The 22,110-nt window shown below is 37.9% G+C and overlaps 1 protein-coding gene across 4 annotated transcripts in view; it reads right to left on the bottom strand.

Moving 5' to 3' along the window:
- INO80 (INO80 complex ATPase subunit) overlaps positions 1-22,110 on the bottom strand; it is a 109,156-nt gene that overhangs the window by 41,198 nt on the left and 45,848 nt on the right. For all 4 annotated transcript variants that reach the window (XM_077764658.1, XM_077764655.1, XM_077764657.1 and 1 more), the window contains 2 exons: positions 21,454-21,625; positions 4,566-4,706 (listed from right to left, as the gene is read on the bottom strand). In XM_077764658.1, the coding sequence (XP_077620784.1) occupies positions 4,566-4,706; positions 21,454-21,625 (313 nt within the window). The remainder of the gene's footprint in view (positions 1-4,565; positions 4,707-21,453; positions 21,626-22,110) is intronic.

The raw sequence follows: 22,110 nt of genomic DNA, 5'->3' as shown, positions 1-22,110 counted from the left end.
AAATAAACAACCTCCCCCCCAAAAAAGAAATACTGTCTTGGGGTACATTAACAGTCAGCTAGCTGACTATGGGGTTACAGGTGCCTCTGCTGATGATTGCAGAATACCAAAACAAGAGAATGCGCATCATTTACTAATAGTCACAAGAGTACTCTGGCTTATAGATGAAGCTGAACTGAGTTTGCTAGCGAGCAGTGCCATCTACAGTCCAGATACCAAACTACAGGGAGGGTCAGAGCAAGTAGGGCCCCTATGCTCCAAAACATAAAAAGGTTCACACATAAACAACTTTCACATACAGTACTAGGAGCACGTTTCGGTAATCTCATATTACCTTCACCCACTCTAAAAGGAGTTCTCTTGGGGCACCTAGGCGGCTCAGTCGGTTAAGTGTCCAACTTCGGCTCAGGTCATGAGCTCATATTCATGGGTTTGAGCCCTGCGTTGGGCTCTGTGCTGACAGCTAGCTCAGAGCCTGGAGCCTGTTTAGGATTCTGTGTCTCCCTCTCTCTCTGACCCTCCCCTGCTCATGCTGTCTCTCTCTCAGAAATAAATAAAAAACATTAAAAAATAAATAAATAAAAGGAGTTCTTTTGCTTCCAAGTTATTCCTTCTTCCCAGTGAAAGTTGAGCAAAGGCAAATAAAGACAGAGATAAAAAAGCAAGTGGATTAAAAATGGGATCTCTCCCACGATGGCTTGTCCTGGCAGTAGCTCAGCAAATACTGGACTAGAGTAAGTATCTAACATCTAGGGTATGAGCTAGAACCTCACAATCAATAGTAGCTGTTCTTTCATGACAATAGTACAAGAAACAGTGGATGGACTACAGAAGTACGACCAGTTCTATATACAACATACACTCTTGGATGAGTAAAGCATATTGAGTCTTTTCTAATGAGAGACTCATACCATCCAATATTACCCTCAGTGNGGGCACTTGTGGGGATGAGCACTGTGTGTTATGTGGAAACTAATTTGACAATAAACTATTTGTAAAAAAAAAAACCAAAACAAAACAAAACAATATTACCCTAAATATAACTGCTCTGTTTTTATCGCTATTGTTTATTTCATAGAAAAGTAGAACTTGCGTTGGAATTATAAATAAGACTTTGGGCCCAAATGCTCCAGATGAAAAATCAAAAGCTAGACACTCAGCATGAAGGAATAGGGGGAGAACAGTGACACAGGGAAAATGTTTTTCCTGCCTAGAACTCACTCCCTGGCACTCTTAGAGCTTATTATTTTTTTCAACGTTTTTTATTTATTTCTGAGAGAGACAGAGGCAGATAGACAGACAGTGTGAGCAGGGGAGGGTCAGAGAGAGAAGAGAGAGAGGGAGACACAGAATTTGAAACAGGCTCCAGGCTCTGAGCTGGCTGTCAGCACAGAGCCCGATACAGGGCTCGAACCCACAAACCGTGAGATCATGACCTGAGCCGAAGTCAAAACGCTTAACTGACCGAGCCACTAAGTTACCCAGCACTCTTAAAGTTTAAAACCAAAACAACTTTTTCCAGTTATAAACTTTCACCTATTTTCCAATTTCATCTTACTGATATCTTCCAAGTTCAGGATTGAAAACTAGGAGGACTTTGGGGCCCAGTTCTTAGTGAAATATTTTTTAATATTTTAATAAGCTTCTTTGGCAGGAGCCCTGGGGATCAAGATATATGCAGAATCACAGAATGTCATGTCATTAAGTACATAAGCAGTGAACTCATGAGGTACAAAAAGAGGCAAACAAGTCCACTTCTAATTAAATTGTGCTTCCCAAGTCAGCTCTATCCTAGAGAGCCTCCACCCATTCTAACCCCAAGTGGCCTTACTGACTGCTCAGAAACAGGGGGAGATGAAGCATGACATATCATTCTTCCCTCCCCACAAATGGAAATGCATACTCTCTTTAGTCTCACTTGAGCTAACGCTAACCTCTGTTTCTTGCTTCATTAACTTCCTAAACTATAGGATCTTCAAGGGCTGTCTCCTCAAGCATTTAGCGCGTCCTTCCTGAGGACGTGTATATTCCTGCTCTAGCTCTAGGAAGCGTGACCACTCCAAGCGCTTCAGTTTTTTTGGGGGGGAAGATGGATTTCCAGGGTCTTAGTTTATTAACCCTGCAGAATTATTTCCTTAGCTAATGAGAAAACAGCTCCTATAATTCCTTCCTTAATGGCACACTTCTTCCTGAACCAACCCTAAAGTTTCCACAGCACATGCCAAGGACATTAATTTGTTGTAGCTCAAAGCCAAGGTTAAGACTTCAAAGGAAATCAGTCTGTCCCCACCATAGATGGGTTAGAAATCAATGTAAGATAATGAAGTATCTCATGACTATTCACACTCCAGGCCTCATCAAGGTAAAAGCTTGTGTATGACTGTATAAAATATTCAGACATGTTTAAAACTTTTTCCTGTCCTCATAACCATGATATTACTTACTCTCAAGTTTAGCACATGCTGTATAAAGAAACTACACACAATTATAGAGGGGCTGAGCAAGAAAGGAGGGTGCTGGGGAGAAGTCCTTCAGCCCAATGATTAAAAAAAATAATAATAAAGTTTTCTCCTGCTCCCTATCTGCCACCACACCTTTATGCTATTATATAGTCTTCTTCAAGCTACTCACTATTTCTTGCTCTTTAGGGAAACAGCAGCATCTGGCATGACAGTTTATAGAGTTTGGGCTCCTCAGAAAACAAGTCTCTAGTAGTACAGTTTGGGTATGCATGTCTGAGTATGTTAGGAGAGTGGGGTTGTGCTTCAGAGTGTTTGGCTATAGAGCTCTGAGTGGAACAAATGAGGAATTTTCATGCCTATAAATGCAATGACGGTCCAAGGCACTTCACTTTTTAATTAGCTCTATCAAACACTGGGGATATGAGAAATAAAAATGTCTGGCATCTCTCTCTGAAATCTAGACTTTCTCTTATTAGTCCTCTAAGTATATACATCAGACTGGGAGAGTGAGAAGGAAACGAATCACACAACTATGATGTCTGAAGACTGATGTCTACAGAAACACCAGACTTTGGATGTTTTCTAGAAAAAGTACAATTCCCTGCATCTACTTAAGCTTCAAAGACCAAAAATGCTTTGGAAGTACTGGAGACACATAAAATCTAAATACTTTCTATTTAGACAGCCAATATAAATCAAGGTTAACAGTGGCCTAGGAATCAAGTTCATGTAGTACACGACAGTAGAAAGAAGTCAAGGCAGGCAGGAGTCAATGAGACTCAGTACTACCATCTCATTTCCACTCATCAACTTTCTTGGGACTCTCTGCCAGATTCTGACTTTGATAACTTAATAAAGTAAGGATGCAAGCTGATATAAATAATTAAATAATGACAGAAAAGTATCACTAAGGAAGTTTCCAAAGGTTCCACCTTCATTACAGAGAACTGTGAAAACAGTAGGCCTTCTAGGATGACTGCAGAAAAGAAGAGAAAACACAACAGGGTAAGAAATGTCAGCCTCTTGGGGCGCCTGGGTGGCTCAGTCAGTTGAGAGTCTGACTTCGACAGAGGTGATGGTTTCATTGTTCAAGAGTTTGAGCCCCACAGTGGGCTCGCTGCTGTCCCACTTTGGATACTCTCCTCTGCCCCTCCCCAACTTGTGCTCTTGGAAGAAAGGAAGGCAGGAAGGCAGGAAAGTCAGATACTTGTTCTCTGCTCTAGCCTGAGTCTAGCACATCTCTACTCTGCCCTTCTCTCTTCATATACTTTTTCTGGTGTTGTAAGAGAGCTTCTGTCTGACTCTGATCAATGAGGGCAATAAAGAGTACAAGAGGTTAGCAGAGTCAAACATCACACTAGGCCAAGAGGAGTCTTTGCAGTGATGCTGTCAGAAATTACCAGGGTGCCATGTTTTGATAAATGGGGTGTTCTGAGGGATCGAACAGCTGTTCAACATTGAAACCGTAACAGAAACTGCTCCCAATCTACACATGAGACTGACTGCTGATTGGTGAAGACAGCACAGCAGTCACTTTTTAGAGGGAACATACTTGTGAAACAGCCTCGGCAGCACTGCTAAGGAAAGTGAGAGGACACCAGACTAAGAAGTTTCTTGATGCTGGAGTGTTATGTTTCCTTTTGGAGACCGCACTGAAGCAGTAAGGCCAGATCAAATCTCCCTTTCAATGTGGCCCCCTCCCCTGAAAAACCCTCAAAAACCTCAATGTAGGTAACAAATGGCTCCCTCTCCTTTTCAAATATTCCACTGTCTCTGACCTTGCGGTTTGGAATAATCGACCTGACAGATGGCTTGCTCCCATGGTAGTTCAGAGCTCCTGACTAAATGAGAGGAATTACACAGGGGAGATGTGGGCAGGCAAAGAAGCCATTCCAATCTACCATACAACAGTTCTCAAACCGACACAATTTAAAGGGAAGAGTGCTTTCTAGGCAAACCCAGGACCATGTATGCTTTCTAAATACTGCGGATTAATGTTTCTCAAACAGCATATATAGTTGTGTTGAAGAAACGAATCTCTTAAAAGTTGGCTTATTTCTTCAAGTATCATCCATTTTGTCTCTTCCCTCTTGTGGCACTTACTCGTGGACTGGCCACGCACAAAAAAGATGGCAGTTCAGTGAGCAGGCAGCAACGAAGCCAGGAGGTAGCTGATCTCCGCTGATGGATGACCTGGTCTGAGTAGCCACTCACTGCTTTGCAGTGGCTGCTGAAAACCAGAGACTGCAAAACAAAAACGCAAATTAGTGCTGTTGGCAATTACGCTTAATATAACCAAAATGGAAAAAATGTCATATATTAAACATCTGACTTAAAGACATTCTTCTAGTAAACATTATTAATCCTAATAAACAACCAGTATTTAGAACCAAATGTATAGTATAGTCAGGGTCCATGCTAATTTTAAAACATGGCTTTATTAATATACCATAAGCAAGTGGCACTTCTGATTCCACCTTTTTCTAGAAGAGACAGTAATCATAAAGAGTTAAGAACATAACTTTCATCAGATGACATGCACATGTAGGGGGAAGTCTGGTTTATTTGTTCTACCATGGATGCAAACCCATGTCTTAAGGTAAAACATGATGAAGGTGCTTGGGTGGCTAAGCCGTTAAGCATCCGACTTCAGCTCAGATCATAATCTCATGGTTCGTGAGTTCAAGCTCCACATCAGGCCCTCTGCTCTCAGCACAGAGCCTCCTTCAAATCCTGTCTCCCTCTCTCTGTGCTCCTCACAGCTCGTGCTCCCTTTCTCAAAAACAAACATTAAAAACAATATATATTTTTTAAAAAAACCCATGATGACCAACAATGTTTCCTTCTAAAATTTTAAGATATACCTGCTCAGCATCATGTATGTATAGTAACAGCGCAGTGTACAGCTGACCCTTGAACTGTGTGGGTCCACTTATACATGGCATTTTTTTATCAACAGTAACTGAAAAGTACTATAAATGTATTTTCTCTTCCTTATGATTTTTTTTTATAGGTTTATTTATTTTGAGAAACAGAAAGAGAGCGAGCGAGCACACACACACATTGGGGAGGGGCAGAGAGAAGGAATTCCAAGCAGGCTCTATGCTGTCAGCACGGAGCCCGATATGGGGCTCGATCTCCTGAACCTTGAGATCATGACTTGAATTGACATCAAGCTGGACACTTAACTGACTGGATCACCCAGGTGTCCCTTCCTTATGATTTTCTTAACATTCTTTTCTTTAGCTTAGTTTATTGTAAGGATACATATAACATACAAATTGTGTGTTAACTGGCTGTTTTTTATTGGTAAGGCTTCCTGTCAACAACAGGCTATTAGTCGTTAAGTTTTGGGGGAGTCCAAAGTTTTATGTGGATTTTTGACTCCAGAAGTTCAGCAACCCTAACCCCTGTGTTGTTCAAGGGTCAATTATAGTTCCAGCAAGCTTTGCTGTTTTCGTTGGTGACATCAATATAAGTGGTCAGGAAAAGGAAATACTATTGGTTCACTACCTTTACCAGGTTATCGTGTTTAAAAACTATAAATTCTTCATTTATATTACTATATCAATAAATTTTAATCAGACTAAAAGCTCACGTTAAAGTTTCATTTTACAGAGATTCCTGTGAGATTTTTTAAAAGTCTGTAATGTTCACATAAAAGAATGTGTCAGGGGGATTCAGTGTTTTTTATTACAGATGCAAATCTTTCTTCAGTGCAATGTTAGACATTTTATCTTTGGATCTTCATTCTTGATGACTTCAATTTTTTTCTTTATAGGTTTCTCAGATAAGGCAGGTTGGTAACCTAAATATGCATATAGATGAAGATAATACATATACAAAGTTGTCAAATTTATACATTGTTACAAGGTCAAGAAAAACAAACTGCAAGATGAACAGCATCTAGAACCCTCTAAAGAAGAATAATAGTTACAATTCTGGTACTAAAAGCTTTCAAAACAAATCTCTTCCAGGCTTCTTGTTCGGTTATGTCTGTTCATTATATTTCTCAAAATAAATGAAGTCTTCAGGACCAGAGTTTGAGGGAAGTTATCTCAAGTTGTCTAGCAGGATATGTGTACCATAATCTGCTTCCATGAACCAATCAGCAACTTCAGAACTTTCAGTCCTGAACAAACTGAAAGGCTTTAACTGTTCTTAGTACAGTTGGGCCACCTCCAGTGGTTTCTAACCACAATGTATGGAAGCCTTTACAATACTTTATTATAATACTGGGCCAACACAGCTTTGATGTATTTGGTATTTTTCTCTAGATGTTGAGGTCCCTGTCATTACCCAGAAACGAATTTTGACCTTCTGATAGTTTTTTCAACAATATCTGTGTTCTCAGCTTTATGTTGGCTGGCATCTTTTAAATTCATCCACCCTGCTACATTTTTATGTCCATTACTTTCTGAATACCTAGTGTGAAGGTCATTACAAAGATTATTAGATTGAGTATCTCCCTGTTCTTCCAATATTGAATGTTGGATAGCTAAGAACATGCACTTAAAAAAACCCAATTCTTAATGCATAGATAAAGGTACTCAATTTTCTTGTTTCTCACAAGCACATTTTTTATTATTGGTATTAAGCCCTTTTGTCCCTCCTAGGGGATGGAGAGAAGTGGTTAAGAGTCTAGTACTTAGTGCTCATGTCAACAAGATACAAGAGTAGTAGTTCAGGGTTGCCAGATATGGTGTCTACTGCCACCCACGTGGCTGAAGTAGCAGCAGTAGCTGACCTAAAGACTTCTGAATTGTTTACTAACTTCTAAAGACCAGTAACTAAAGGCATCTGGGTGGCTCAGTCGGTTAAGCATCTGACTTGATTTTGGCACAGGTCATGATCTCAGAGTTTGTGAGATTAAGCCCTGTGTCGGGATCTGCACTGACAGCATGGAGCCTATCTCCTTCTTTCTGTCCCTTCCCCATGTGTGCACATTCTCTCTCTTAAAATACATAAACTAAAAAAAAATAAAGAGCAGTAACTAAACAATATCTGTTAGGGATCTCTCTCTCTTTAAATTTCTAATGTTTATTTTTGAGACAGACAGAGAGCAAGCAGGAGAGGGGCAGGGAGAGATAGGGAGACACAGAATCTGAAGCAGGTTCCAGGTTCTCAGCTGTCAGCACAGAGCCTGACATGGGGTTCAAACTCACCAACTATGAGATCATGATCTGACCTGAAGTCAGGTGCTTAACCAACTGAGCCACCCAGACACCCAATGTCACAGATCTCTTAAAGTCACCCTCATTTGAAGTACTCTCAAAGGGCAAAATTCACCAAAGCCTGTTTCTTACTGCATTCCTAGAATATTTAAGGAGAAGATGAAAGAACGAACATCTCCTTCAATTATTTTCTCTTCAACACTGCAGTTATTAATAAGAAAGGGTTACGGCATTCACTGTAGGGAGTCCTTTTAACACAGTATGTTAACTGTGATTAAGTTTCTGGAAAAAAATCTAATGATAATTCTACACCTGGGAGTGCTCATTCCCGTATTAGAACATGTCCACTTGTCTTATATGAACTAGGTTAAGATGGTACTCTCATTGCAATTCACTAACGTAAGGTGACTTTTTTAGCTTTTTGATTCTACATTAAAAAAAATTCACTAGCTCAAAAGGCTCGCTCACAGCCTTAGCCTTAGAGAAACCCTGACCACTCTTAGTATATCTTACTCAACTTTCCCGTCACAAAACAACATTAACTGCAAGATACTGCCACTTACAAAAAAAAAAAAAAAAAAAATTAAAGCTTAACAGAGAAGAACACAAAGGACACCTTAAACACCACTGCATAAGATGCTTGGGCGGATAAGTGTAAGGGGGATGGAAAAGAAGGTTCATTTCTGTTTTAGTCTGTTTTGGCCAAAAACAAATTAGAAAAAAAGAAACAGAATATCACACTATGGGAGATAGGATTTGGTTATGATGTGGTCACAGGGTTTGCTGTTCTGTTGTCTCTTCCTAATGCTCTTGAGTGTCTTCATTACCCTGGAGGGGTAATGGCAGCTGTGTGTGTCTTGCTACAGAACCACGCACAATATGCACATAGCAGAGAAGTCAGGCTTTTGTAGTGTCGTTTGGTATCATGCAAAAGTCTCAAATGGAGACAAGTAGGGCAGAAAGACCCCACAGCTGTACACTTCTTGCCACAGTGTAACACACAAAACATAGAGATGCTTTCCCTTCAGATACAGACTTTCCCATTTAACAGGGGGCTATACTTAATTCTCCACGTCTTGTTTAAAGTTAAAAGGAACATTTATGTTAACATTGGGTCTTCATGACTCAGAAATTAATTTTCTGCTTTTGTTCTTAAAGAATACATCAAACAGAGATATAGAGGAAAAGGTCTCACTTTATTTTTTGCTTTTTAAGTTTTTATTTTAATTCCAGTTAGTTAACATACAGTGTTATATTAGATCCAGGGATACAATACAGTAGTTCAACAATTCCATAAATCACTGGGTGCTCATCATGACAAGCGAACTCCTTAATCCCCATCATCCTTCCCACAACCTCCCTCCCCTCTGGTAACCATCAGTTTGTTCTCTGTAATGAAGAGTCTGTGAGAAAAGCTCTCACTTTAAATGAAAGGATGTAGTGTTTATAGATCAATTGCTAGACTACATGGATTCGGTTTTTAGATATTTTAAGTGACTAAACAAAAAGGGAGAAAATAAAGTACAGAAGAATGCTGAATATAACAGCTTCCCAGGACTTTCCACAAGAGGCACTGGGAGTTTTCAGGATTCAAGAAATAATGACAGATATAAAACCTGTACTTGCAAATTAATACTTAGCAGATGAGTTTTTGGAAACTTCTTATTTGGGGGATTCTTCATCAATAGGCAGTCAAAGTTCTCCAAGCATTTAATAGAGAACAGTGTTTAAAATTTACACACCAGTCTTGTCAAAAACAATTCTTTTATGTTTAGAACCTTTTGCATATTTTTTTTTTTTACATATTTTGAACTGCAAGATCTGAAATGGCCCTAAGTTTTATGAGCGAGCTCACCCAGAACTGTGGAGTATGTAAAGCTTCTGACACATATGATACCTATGTAGACCATTACCATGACAACAGTTTCACTGAAACTGATAATAGGAGATGGAATCAATGCTGGTACAGGTTTTTTCCCCTGATACCTGAAAGAGACTTCCCGTGAAACCTTTCATAAGCTGAAATGGCATAAAGTCAAGAAGCAATTATCATTAACCTATATGGAAAACTTTTTTCCCATATAGACCCAAAAAATAACTTTTCTGATACCTTAGAACACATCTTGCTAACAGATGCACAAAATAAATTGAGATAAAGCCAGATACTCAGACACAGCCCAGAGCTATGGAGGCTTAATGCAGAGTATCATTCCCAGGGAAGGAGCTTGGAGGTGACATGCTCTGCTCCTGTGGACACCACCTCCATAATGGTTCATTGTGAAACAAATGCTGAATGCGATTTTCACTTTTTGCCCTTTTTTTGTAAAAGCAAAAATCCTCTTCAGATCTCTTTTGGTTAGTGTAATGGGTACAAATGCAGGTCTTTCTTAAAAGTCAAGTGGCATAAGCTTGAGTTTTTGAAAAGCTGGGGAGACTCTGTACTCTATTTCTGCCAATCATCATTTTTAACTGGATATAGTATAAAATCAATTTTGCCCCCTCAAAGGATGACTAAATGCCATATATCCTACAGATTCTGGATTTTTGTCCTTATTCTTCTAAGCAAAACAATACTAAAAAGAGAAGAAGATTCACATGTGTGAGACTTGTATTCTTTAACCCTTGCAAACCTGTACAAGAAAGGAGATCTGGCCAGAGCCAATGGTGGGGAGGGAGATGTGTGAGAACAAATTTATGAAAAATCTGAACTAACTACTTACTACTCCTTAAAATTCTCACCAGTAAAGTGGATGAAGCACAATAAAATCAAGTAGAACATAGTGAACCATGCTGACTTTTGCTGCACAAGCACTGCAAGAGAAATACCAGACAAGCATTCACGTCAAATGAGAGATTAGTTTAAAAGGCTCTAAACTTTGCTTAAAACACCCCAAGTGTCATCTAATCTGTGTCTATAGCCTCGTTCTTAGTTCCTTCATGTTTATATATTATCCCAAAGCCAGTATTATGAGAATGGTACTTCCTTGAACTCTGAAACACAGAATTCTAACTTAACATTCACTGCAGATTAAGAACAAGGGTTTTACAGGCACGCTGGGAGGAAAAAAGCTTCTCACTATCCAGATTCATTCACATCCATGTTGGAAAAGACAGAGGCAAGGACTGCGTTAGACTGCTAAATGACTCAGTTGTATGGGAATATGAGGTAGCTTACCAAGAACAAGATAACAACATGTAGCTAAGTCCACACTCATTATCTGTCTCCTTAGAGGAATAAGAACAAGAAGCTATATTCAGGGGATAGGCTGCTGGACCAATAATTATCACTTTTATAAAACAAATGAAGACACCAAAAAGAATGAAGAATGTTCTGCATTAAGAGGACAAAGCTGAATGTGGGAAAATTAATTCAAAACTAATCTGGTAGTTCCAAAGGAATTTTACTTGCACAAGAAAAATAATTCTGACACCTGTTTCTAATGTTAGCATTTTCCCTTGTCTTTTCTCTTAGGTCTGTCCATTCAAGATTAATCCCAAGGGTGCCTGGCTGGCTCAGTTGGTAGAGCATGCAACTCTTGATTTCAGGGTCATGAGTTTGAACCACACGGTGGGTTCGCCTTTAAAACTGATCTTGAATGTGGAATCTGGCTGCATTCAACTTGTATGTTCTTCCATCAAAACTTTATTGTTGTTGTTTTTAAATATTTATTTATTTATATATTTATTTAAGTAATCTCTACACTCAACGTGTAGCGTGAACTCACAATCCCACAAGATCAAGATCATATACTCCAATGACTGAGCCAACCAGGTACCTGCCTTCCATCAAAATTTTAAAACATAATTTGTGTTTACTTTGTATAGTAAAACAAGACTATTTATTCCACTTTCTAGTACCACAAACAAAGGCAAAACAAAGAGTTGGAGAAATATCATCTTTCCATTATGTTTACAAATAACCAGATTTCCATAATCAGAATTAAGTTGGCAAATCAAATGAAAATGCTACATACAGAATACAACAGAGCTTGCATTGAAACAATTTTGCTTACAAGGACTTAGGGCATTCGAGCAATGAATTCCTGCTGAAAATGTAAGCCAGATACCATCCTGTATTTAGTATTTTCCCCAGCTGACATTTGATGTGGCTAATAAAAAGGTGAATAAGATGAGTAATACAGAGAGCAGGGAGAAATACCAACATCCTTAACAAAACAATTTGAGAACTTTCGTGATGTGCTGTCACATCACAATCCAAACCCAAGGCTAAAATCTCAGAACTGGGAATACCAAAACATACTTTAGAATGAAATAAGTAATATAAAGGCATCAGCCTAGCAGTGAAGAGGTTCTGATCATTTTAGGGTATGTCCACAAATTCTTTAGTATCTTTCTCTTCAAAAGGAAAAGCGTACTTTGCTCTCCTTGCAGAACTCCCAAAACTTAGTCATAAAAGGCACCGTGGCTCCTTCTTGCACTCTTTCTTGAATCACTTCCCCTGGAATGTGGATACTCAAGCAGCCCCATGCAAAGGTCCACACAGAAAGGAACAGAGGCCTCCAGCCAACAGCCAGCACCAACTTGCCAGGCATGTAAGTGAGCTACCTTGGAAGCAGCTTCTACGGCTCTAGTCAATCTTTCAAATAACTGTAACCTTAGCTGACATCTTGACTCCAACTTTCTAAGATTTTCTGAGCCAAAACCACCGATCTCAGTTGATCCTAAGTTCCTGGTCAAAACAACTGCAGGGTGAAAATAACTAATGTACAATCAATGTATCCATTAAAATCAATGGATGATCAAACAAGTTACCAATCCCACCACATTTCTCATCCTCCAAGGAAATGTTAGAACTCTTCACAAAATTCTATTTTAAATACTGAAGTTAAGAACATACTTAATTTCAGGCTGGAGGACATTTCCTTAGATGAGAATACACACTAAGTTCCAAAGGTAAAACCAACACAAACACAACACACCAATACTAAGTCATTCAGGAAATATTCATTTAACTTTATAAGTGCAAGACCACTTATAAAGTGTGAAGACAAGGGGCGCCTGGGTGGCTTAGTCGGTTGAGCGTCCGACTTTCGCTTNTAAAAAAAAAAAAAAAAAAAAAAATAAAGTGTGAAGACAAGAGGGACTATATAAAATGTCCAAACAGCTAAACTGCATTCTCACTTGGGCAAGAAAAAGGAATGATGAAAAATAAAAGGATAGGACTGCTTAACAACACTTTCTTTTTTCACGTTAAGCTTAGTTTCAGAGTAAAACATTCTCTGTGGTAGAGAGTACCTTCCTATTAACTACAGAGTTCCTACCAGTATTCACTGGAGTTTTCTACCATATAAAAAGGATACTTAACTACTCTGCATCCCCATCAATTGTCTCTCTTGTATGTTCAATCTCCCTCCTTGCTGCCTTCTCCCATTTTAGTCTTCAAATCTGAGTCTCCTCTCTCCTACAGACTGAACTCTGCCTTAAGCCCAAGTGTCCCTCCTGAACTACCTCCCTATTCTTCTTTTTGATTGTCACACTTCATTGCCTACTTTCCACAATTTCTAACCAGCATCTTTCTCTCTGTAAATCCCTACACCTGAGCTTCTGTACTCTATATGCACTCATAACAAAGAGCTATTAATCTTATTCTTATGTGTTCACTTTAAATTTAATAAGAATTTATCATTCTCTCTGGATCTTCTCTTGAACTCTGGGTTTTGGAAGTGATTCCTTCACTGACATTGCTCATCCAAACTGAAATATATCAGAATCCCTTGACCTTTGCTTTATAATCTTTTAGTTACAACCATGTCTTTTGAGTCCTTAGTACTTCATACTCACAACTTTTGTTCAACATTCTCCTTAACATGGACACCTGTGTCCAATCTTCCTTCTTGATATCACACTCTAAGATTAATTTTCAGCAAATACCAATGACAGAGTCCCCCAATGGTGTGTTTAGTGATTTGAGTGATTAAGTGGCCCTCATGAAACTGGCTACCAGATTACTCCTTCCAATGGCTTGACAGTAGCCACCAAAAGTCAATTTCCCCTAGACTATAACTATAGCATCTGTTCAAGAAAGTAAGCCAAGAAAAGGCTGAGTTTCTGGGTTAATACCTAAACCCAATAGACAGGCATTCAAAGACTCCTACAACTGTCTGGCCCTTTCTCGCAGTACTATCTTTTATTTTAGCTCCAGTCTTTAACTTGGAATATTCTTCCTTCCACTGAGATCCCTATCACTTAAAAATCCAACTAAAACAATACCATTTCTATAAAGACTTTTTGTCCATTTCAATCTAAGGTGATTTCCCATTCTAAACTTTACTGCTAATCATCTACCATTAATCTGGCAGTTAATTGTCTTCTTTCAACTCTCATCTTGAATCATTTTTGTTTTTAAAGTCTTTAAGTTTGTGCATATTTTTACTACATGCCTGAAAGTAGTGATGCTGGTAAAATTGGACAGCAACATGCAGAAGATTGAACTTGGACCACTTTCTTATACTATACACAAAAATAAACTCAAAATGGATGAAAGGCTTAAACCTAAGACAGGATGCCATCAAAATCTTTGAGGAGAAAGCAGGCAAAAACCTCTCTGACCGTAGCCGCAGCAACTTCTTACTCAACACGTATCCGGAGGCAAGGGAAACAAAAGCAAAAATGACCTATTGGACCTCACCAAAATAAAAAGCTTCTGCACAGCGAAGGAAACAATCAGCAAAACTAAAAAGCAACCAATGGAATGGGAGAAGATATTTGCAAATGACGTATCAGATAAAGGGTTAGTACCCCAAGTCTATAAAGAACTTATCAAACTCAACACGCAAAAAACAAATAATCCAGTGAAGAAATGGCCAAAAGACATGAATAAACACTTCTCCAAAGAAGACATCCAGATGGCCGACACATGAAAAAATGTGCAACATCACCTATCATCAGGGAAATATAAATCAAACCCACAATGAGATACCACCTCACACCCGTCAGAATGGCTAACATTAATAACTGAGGCAACAACAGATTTTGGTGAGGATGCGGAGAAAGAGGATCTCTTTTGCACTGCTGGTGGGAATGCAAACTGATGCAGCTACTCTGGTAAACAGTATGGAGGTTCCTCAAAAACTTAAAAATAGAACTACCCTATGACCCCAGCAATTGCACTACTAGCTATTTATCTAAAGGATACAGGTATGGTATTTCAAAGGGGCACAGGCACCCCAATGTTTACAGCAGCACTATCAACAATAGCCAAAGTATGGAAAGAGTCCAAATGGCCATCAACTGATGAATGGATAAAGAAGATGTGGTATGTATATACAATGGAGTATTACTCGGCAATCAAAAAGAATGAAATCTTGCCATTTGCAACTATGTGGACGGAGCTAGAGGGTATTATGCTAAGCAAAAGTAGTCAGAGAAAGACAAATATCATATGACTTCCCTCATATGAGGGCTTTAAGACACAAAACAGATGAACATAAAGGAAGGGAATCAAAAATAATATAAAAACAGGGAGGAAGACAAAACATAAGAGACTCTTAAATATAGAGAACAAATAGAGGGTTACTGGAGGGGTTGTGGGAGGGGGGATGAGCTAAATGGGTAAGGGACATTAAGGAATTCTATTCCTGAAATCACTGTTGCAATGTATGTTAACTAACTTGGATGTAAATTTAAAAAATAAATTAAAAAAAAAATAAATTAAAAAAAATTTTTTTTAAATAAATACAATTCAATACAATACAAGCAACAATTGTTCCAAGGGAGAAAAAAAAGAGTGGTACTGGTTCAAAGATAGACAAATGGACTAATGATATTGACCCATACAGATACAGCCACCAATCTGGCAAAAGCAATGCTGAGTGCAGTAAGGATGGTCTTTTCAATAAACAGACTTGGGACAAATGAATATGGATATCTACATGTTAAAAAAAAAAAACTACCAAAATTCCTTACAGATTTGAATGTGAAAGGTACATCAAAAAAATTTTGGAGAAAAACATACAGGATTATCTTCATGACCTTTGTATAGGCAAAGATTTCTTCAACAGGACACAAAAATGCTAACTATTTAACAAAAGACACTGTTGAGTTTGCAAAAGTAAGCTGCAGAGAAAAAATCTCCAATACATAAAGAACTACAAATCACTAAGAAAATACAGACCACCTAATAGAAAAATAAGCAAGATCTTGAAAAAGAATTTCCTAAACGAGGTTATCCAAATGGCCAATAAGCAGTAGAAAAAATATTCAACATCATTATTCATAAGAAAAATGTAATTTTTTTTTAAGGTTTTTTTTATTTATTTCTAGAGAGAGAGAGAGCGTGAGCAGGGGAGGGTCAGAGAGAGAGGGAGTCGCAGACTGAAACAGGCTCCAGGCTCTGAGCTGGCAGTCAGCACAGAGCCCGACGCGGGGCTCGAACCCACGAACCGTGAGATCATGACCTAAGCGAAAGTCGGATGCTTAACCGACTAAGCCACCCAGGCGCCCCAAGAAAAATGTAATTTAAAGCCACAATGAGATGCCTCCACACAGAAGAGCTAAAATGAACAATACATTCTGGCAAGGATTTGAGCAACTACAAACTCTCATATAATGTTAATGGGAATGAAAACACTGGTGTGACTTAGAAAACTGTTCGCCATTATCTATTAAAGATGACCATATGCATACTCTATGACTTAGCAATTTGACTATCAGATATATAGCCCGCAAAATGCATATGAATTTTCGCTAAAAGGTGCATACAGTAATATTCCCAGAAAGAGTAATAACAAAAACTAGAAACCATCCAATATTTCCTACAGTAACTCTTGTCGGGAGGGCAAGGCAGTGGAGAGGGATAGTGAATGGAAGTAGGTACAAAGGACTTCTGGAGTAGAGTTCCAGTAGTGTTTTGTGAAGTAATCCAGCTGTACGTACGCTTAAGATTTGTGCATTTCACCATATGCAGTTTAATATCTCTAGAAGGACAGCCAAGGCAACAAAAAGAAGACATAAAAAGTTTAATATTCATACTATACCTATTACATCTGTCTCTCTATTTGGCTTGTTTAGTAGACTAAGGCAAAGCAAATGCTCTTTTCAGAATCAAGTTAGGTTTTCTTAGAATTGTTGAGTTCAAATAGTCACTAATTAATTTTGTTTAAAAAAAAAAAGTGTAGCTTCCCTAATAGCTTTGTTTAGGGTACTGTTATCACTCCCAAATTTCTTCCTCCCACACCGAGTTTTAAAGATGGACTCTAAATTTATGGCAGACCTTTTCTAATCTTTCATGCTTTTTCTTGTCCTTCCTAAGTTTGTAATTCACTGTTTGAATTATAACAAATACCTTATGTCACACTACTAGGATATTTACTAAAAATAGTAAGCACGGTTATAAGTCTATTTTTCTGTGAAAACAAAAAATTCTCTTCTACAGTGGTCTACAGGATTTGTAAATTATATCCACCTTGCCAGAAGTATTTTTATAAGACCTCAAAAACAGCAAATAAGTCATATCATGATTGAAAGGCACAGAGCACACATAATGCATTTATCCCACACAAAAAAGCCCAAGACCTGTATTTAAAAATCAATTGAAAAATTCAAACATTGCACAACAGATAATCATTACATTTAACCCTCATCAGTTATCCAATATTTGATGAGTTATCTTTTGAAGAGACTCATTTTTGTCAATCTTTTTTTTTTAATGGAAAAAGGATCAGAGTAGACCATGTGTGCTTTTTTTCCTAAAGAGAGCATGTGTGTGAGCGAGGAAAAGGCAGAGAAAGAGAGAGAGAGAGAGAGAGAGAGAGAGAATCCTAAGCAGGAGCTATGTTGTTAGTACAGAGCCAAATGCAGGACTCAATCCCACGAACCATGACATGACCTGAACTAAAAACCAAGAGTTAGATACTTAACTGACTGAGCCATCCACACGCCCATCAAGGTATATGTAAGTGTGTGTATGTACACTAAAATATCATGCCTCTTAAGTTTTAACTTTGTTATTAACTAATGAATTTAGGTGTCCAGGGCGCCTGGGTGGCTTAGTAGGTTGAGCGTCTGGGTTCAGCTCAGGTCATGATCTCACAATTCATGAATCTGTGCCCCACATCTGGCTCTATACTGACAGTTCACAGCCTGGAGCCTGCTTTGGATTCTGTGTCTCCCTTTCTTTCTCTGCCCCTCCCCAATTCATACTCTGTCTGTCTCTCTTTCTCTCTCAAAAACAAACAATAAAAGATTAGATGTCCAAAATTTTCTTCTCTACTCTTCTTTGTAAATCAGACAAAGCCAATGTTCTCTAGATAAATGCTTCCTGAATTAAAAAAAAAAAAAAAATCAGTTCACAGAAACCAGTGTGAGAAACAGGAAAGTAGTATTAATAGGTACATTCTAACAAAGTCATTCTTGGGAGATAATTCCCACAATAACCTAGTTTGCTCAAGTATGAATCAGCTGGGTTCTTTCAAAATTACTTATCTTTGGGGCATCTAGGGGGCTCAGTCAGTTAAGCATCTGACTACTGATTTCAGCTCAGGTCATGATCTCATGGTTTCATGGGATTGGCCCCACAACAGGCTTCGTGCTGACAGTGTGGAGCCTGCTTGGGATCCTGTCTACTTCTCTCAAAAATAAACATTTAAAAAATTTTAATTTTAAAAACTTAAAAAAAAAATTACTTATCTTTATTTATAGAATCTTTGAATACCAGAGATATAATAGGTATATACCAAAATATACCAAGAGATGGACCTTGACTGCTAACTACAGGTCAGGGTACCTACACAGTATAATGTGCACACTGCTCTCTCTGCACAGTATAATGTGCACAGTATAATGATCTTCTCTTTAATATTCAAAAATGAGACTCTCTATAAGCTCCAAATGCCAGTTTCTTTCTTTTCTAACTATTAAAAAGGATGATCCAGAAACTTCTACATGGTAACTCTCTTTACTTAGTCCTCTGGCTATTCTAATATTATGGAGTCATATAATGCTATATTTTTCAAACTGAGTAGACAGTCATGAAGTCATTTTTTAGTAGTGTCCAACTGACATTAAAAAAAAAAAAATCAGAGTATATTGTACATAAAAGTTAATACTGTTTTGTGAATACCATTATAAAAAGTTACGTATGCAATATTTTTATCTACATACTTACCAAGTGGTGATATAAAATATTAAGAAAAAATACTGAGTTATGATCACACTTCAAAAGCCACATATATAATGGGTTTTATTATACTTTTATTGTTATATATGGAGTCTCAACAAAATAATTCTTTATTCAGAAGTTACGTTAACCTTTAAGGCTAGATGCCATGTAAAGATAATTCTGCTTAGTTGAAAGCAGCAATTTCTTACAACAGACCAACAAACTGGCAAAATACACTGTCTGGTTGATATTACCAACACATACATGTTGGAGATAAAAATGATGTGACTGAAAGCACGGTACACTGTAGAACAGTGTTTCTACACATAAAAAATTAACCTTCAAATACCTGCAACCTACTGGAGTTTAGCAACTTAGTATACATGGTAAGCCACTATGAGAGCAAATGTCCATTTACAACAAGAAATAAAATTAAAGCGGAAATGAAAGCAAATCTAACTTTAATTATCTCAGGATATACATTTTGTTTTTAAGTTTAAATTTTTTTGAGAGAGAAAGCACATGTGCAGACTCCACATTCTCAGCACTGAGCCCAATGCAGAACTTGAACTCACAAACCATGAGATCATGACCTGAGCTTAAATCAAGACTCAGATGCTTAACCGACCTAGATGCCCCTCAAGAAGTTCATTAATTGATACAAGAACCTCACTGAACATACTATTGTATTTTCAGAAAACAAGAATACAAATAACGGAAGGCATATGTGAGTGTTAAGTAAGATGCAAGTATCTATGTAAGAGACATAATAATCCCTAGGAAAATGGTGCTTTCTGTACCAAAACTAGAACCAGCAACTATTTATAACTAGTAATATAAACTACCAAATGTAGGGGAAGGGGGATGATGGGCACGGAGGAGGGCACTTGCTGGGATGAGCAGTGGGTGTTATATGGAAACCAACTTGACAATAAACTATTAAAAAAAAACAAAACAACTAACCAAATGTAGGTGAAATCAGTCAACAGGAAGTTAGGCACTCTTTATCATACAGAGCAGTATCTCCCTAATAAGAAGTCACCTTGCTACCAGTGACTACATTATTCCAATAGGACTGGAACCTAATTCTACTGTCCCTTTTACACTACCAGTCTTATCTCCAGAGTCCAAAAAAGCACATGGAGCAATGCTTGAGAAACCAACTTGTGAAACCAACTGGGGAAACATAAGGAGATCATATGGGTTCTTCAGTGGACAGGAGGCAAATACCATATCTAACCAAAGAACATCCAGCATTCAATAGCAATTAACTGTAAGACTAATGACCCATTAGGGGCACCTGGGTGGCTCAGTAGGTTAGGCGTCCGACTTCAGCTCGGGTCATGATCTCACGGTTCGTGGGTTCAAGCCCCGCGTCAGGCTCTGTGCTGACAGCTAGCTCACAGCCTGGAGCCTGTTTCAGATTCTGTGTCTCCCTCTCTCTCTGACCCTCCCTTGCTCATGCTGTCTCTCTCTCTCAGAAATAAATAAAAAACATTAAAAAAAAAAAAGAGTAATGACACATTAAATTTTCTAGAGGACACAAAGATAATGCCCTGCCTTCTAAATTTTCAATTCTGTTGAAGGACTATAGCATATAAATACATAAATCTCTTCTCAAAAATTCTCCAGTGTTACCCATTTCATTCAAAATAAAATCTAAATCCTTGCAATAACTGATGATGTCCCTTATGACATGGACCTACGTCTAAACCCTTATTTCCTATCATTTTCTCCCATACCTACTCCACAATGGCCAAAACCATTACATGAGAAAGAAAACATCACTCTTTTTCACATAAATGGAACTTAAAATCACAATAAGATAACACTGTAAATTCAACAAAACAGACTGACAATATCAGGTAAAGATAGGATAATGAACAGCAGCAAACTTCTCACATTGCTAGTGGGAGTATAAATTCTAAAACCATTTTTAAAAAATGTTTGGCAGTGGCTACTAAATCTAAACCTACATACACCTGATGATAATAGTGATCTCATTCCTGGATATAAACCCCAAAGAAATGAGTGCTTACATTTATCAAAAGACATGTATAAGAACATGCATTGCACTTTATTTACAATAGCCCCAAAATGGAAGCAACCACCAACAGTAGTACAGGTTAATAAATTGTGGTCTATTCAGACAATGGAATATTTCAAGGTATTAAAAAAGAATGCTATAATGCAACATGGATGAATCACATAATATTGAGGGAAAGCAGCTAGACATGAAAGTGCACATACTGGGTAATTCCATTTACATTAAGGTCAAGAACACAGGCAAAAATAACCTATTATGAAAGAATCATTGGTTTGTTCTGAACTAGAGGTATAAAATAGGAAGACGTCTAAGGGAGACTTCTGGGTACTGGAAATGTACTATACCTTAATCTAGCTATAATCTAGTAGTTACACATGTGTATATGCACGAATAAATTCAAATAGTTGTACATTTAAGATCTGTGTGCTTGACAATAAAATTATGTAAAAAATACGTATTAAATACACACACACACATAAACACATCACACACACACACAAAATGTCTATTAAGTTGTAACTCAGTACACTGCTTCCTCTGGGAACTTTTGGTTCTTTCAGGCCATCACTTACTTTATTATTACTTTTATTGATGCAAAGAAAAGGGAAGTGAGTATTAACATGGATAAGTGATGGTGAAATAACTACTTACCTTTAACAAAGGGCAGCTGCAAAGGTTGGGAAAGGAGAGTGGAAAATTAACCCCAAGAAGGAAATCCTTGTTTCTCAGATATCTCTGCTGGCTTTCCCCTTCTGGCTCTCCCCAGGAGCGTAGCTGATGGAGCCTGTAGGAGGCTTTCAGAGACAGGAAAAGAGCTAACCATCTGAAACAAACCACAGCAGACATGCTTATTCAGTGCTCCATGGAGGTCTAAGGGTAGTTTATAGCAGCTAGGAACCTTGTCTTTCAATCACATGTCTCTTTTGTAAATCTTGAACATTTTAGAAACAGTTCTTTCCTTCTTTCAGATAAAGCCATTTCATACTTTTCTTCTGTAAATTCTATCTTTGACATAATGTAGTTTGCCACTATGAAAACGAAAATCCTCTGTAAAGCTCCTCTGTTAAGGAATATTTAACCTTATCACAAAAATTTTATTATAAAAACATCCTCATATTAGGGAGATAGCCTTTTCTGACAAGGTCATTATTTATTATACAAATACAAAATAACATTAAGTGAAAGCCATTATTCCAAAGCAAAAAAAAACAGAACTAAGTTTCCCAGAACACTTAAAGCAAGGCTATGCTGCAATCACTACTAACTAAAGGACTCAATGGCCATTATTTGCCTTGTGGAAGCAAATAC

Source organism: Crocuta crocuta, unplaced genomic scaffold, assembly GCF_008692635.1.
Source record: "Crocuta crocuta isolate KB4526 unplaced genomic scaffold, BGI_CrCroc_1.0 scaffold102, whole genome shotgun sequence".
Taxonomy (NCBI): Eukaryota; Metazoa; Chordata; class Mammalia; order Carnivora; family Hyaenidae; genus Crocuta; species Crocuta crocuta.
Note: the sequence above shows the minus strand (reverse complement) of the source record. Positions and strands in the feature narration are given on the sequence as shown.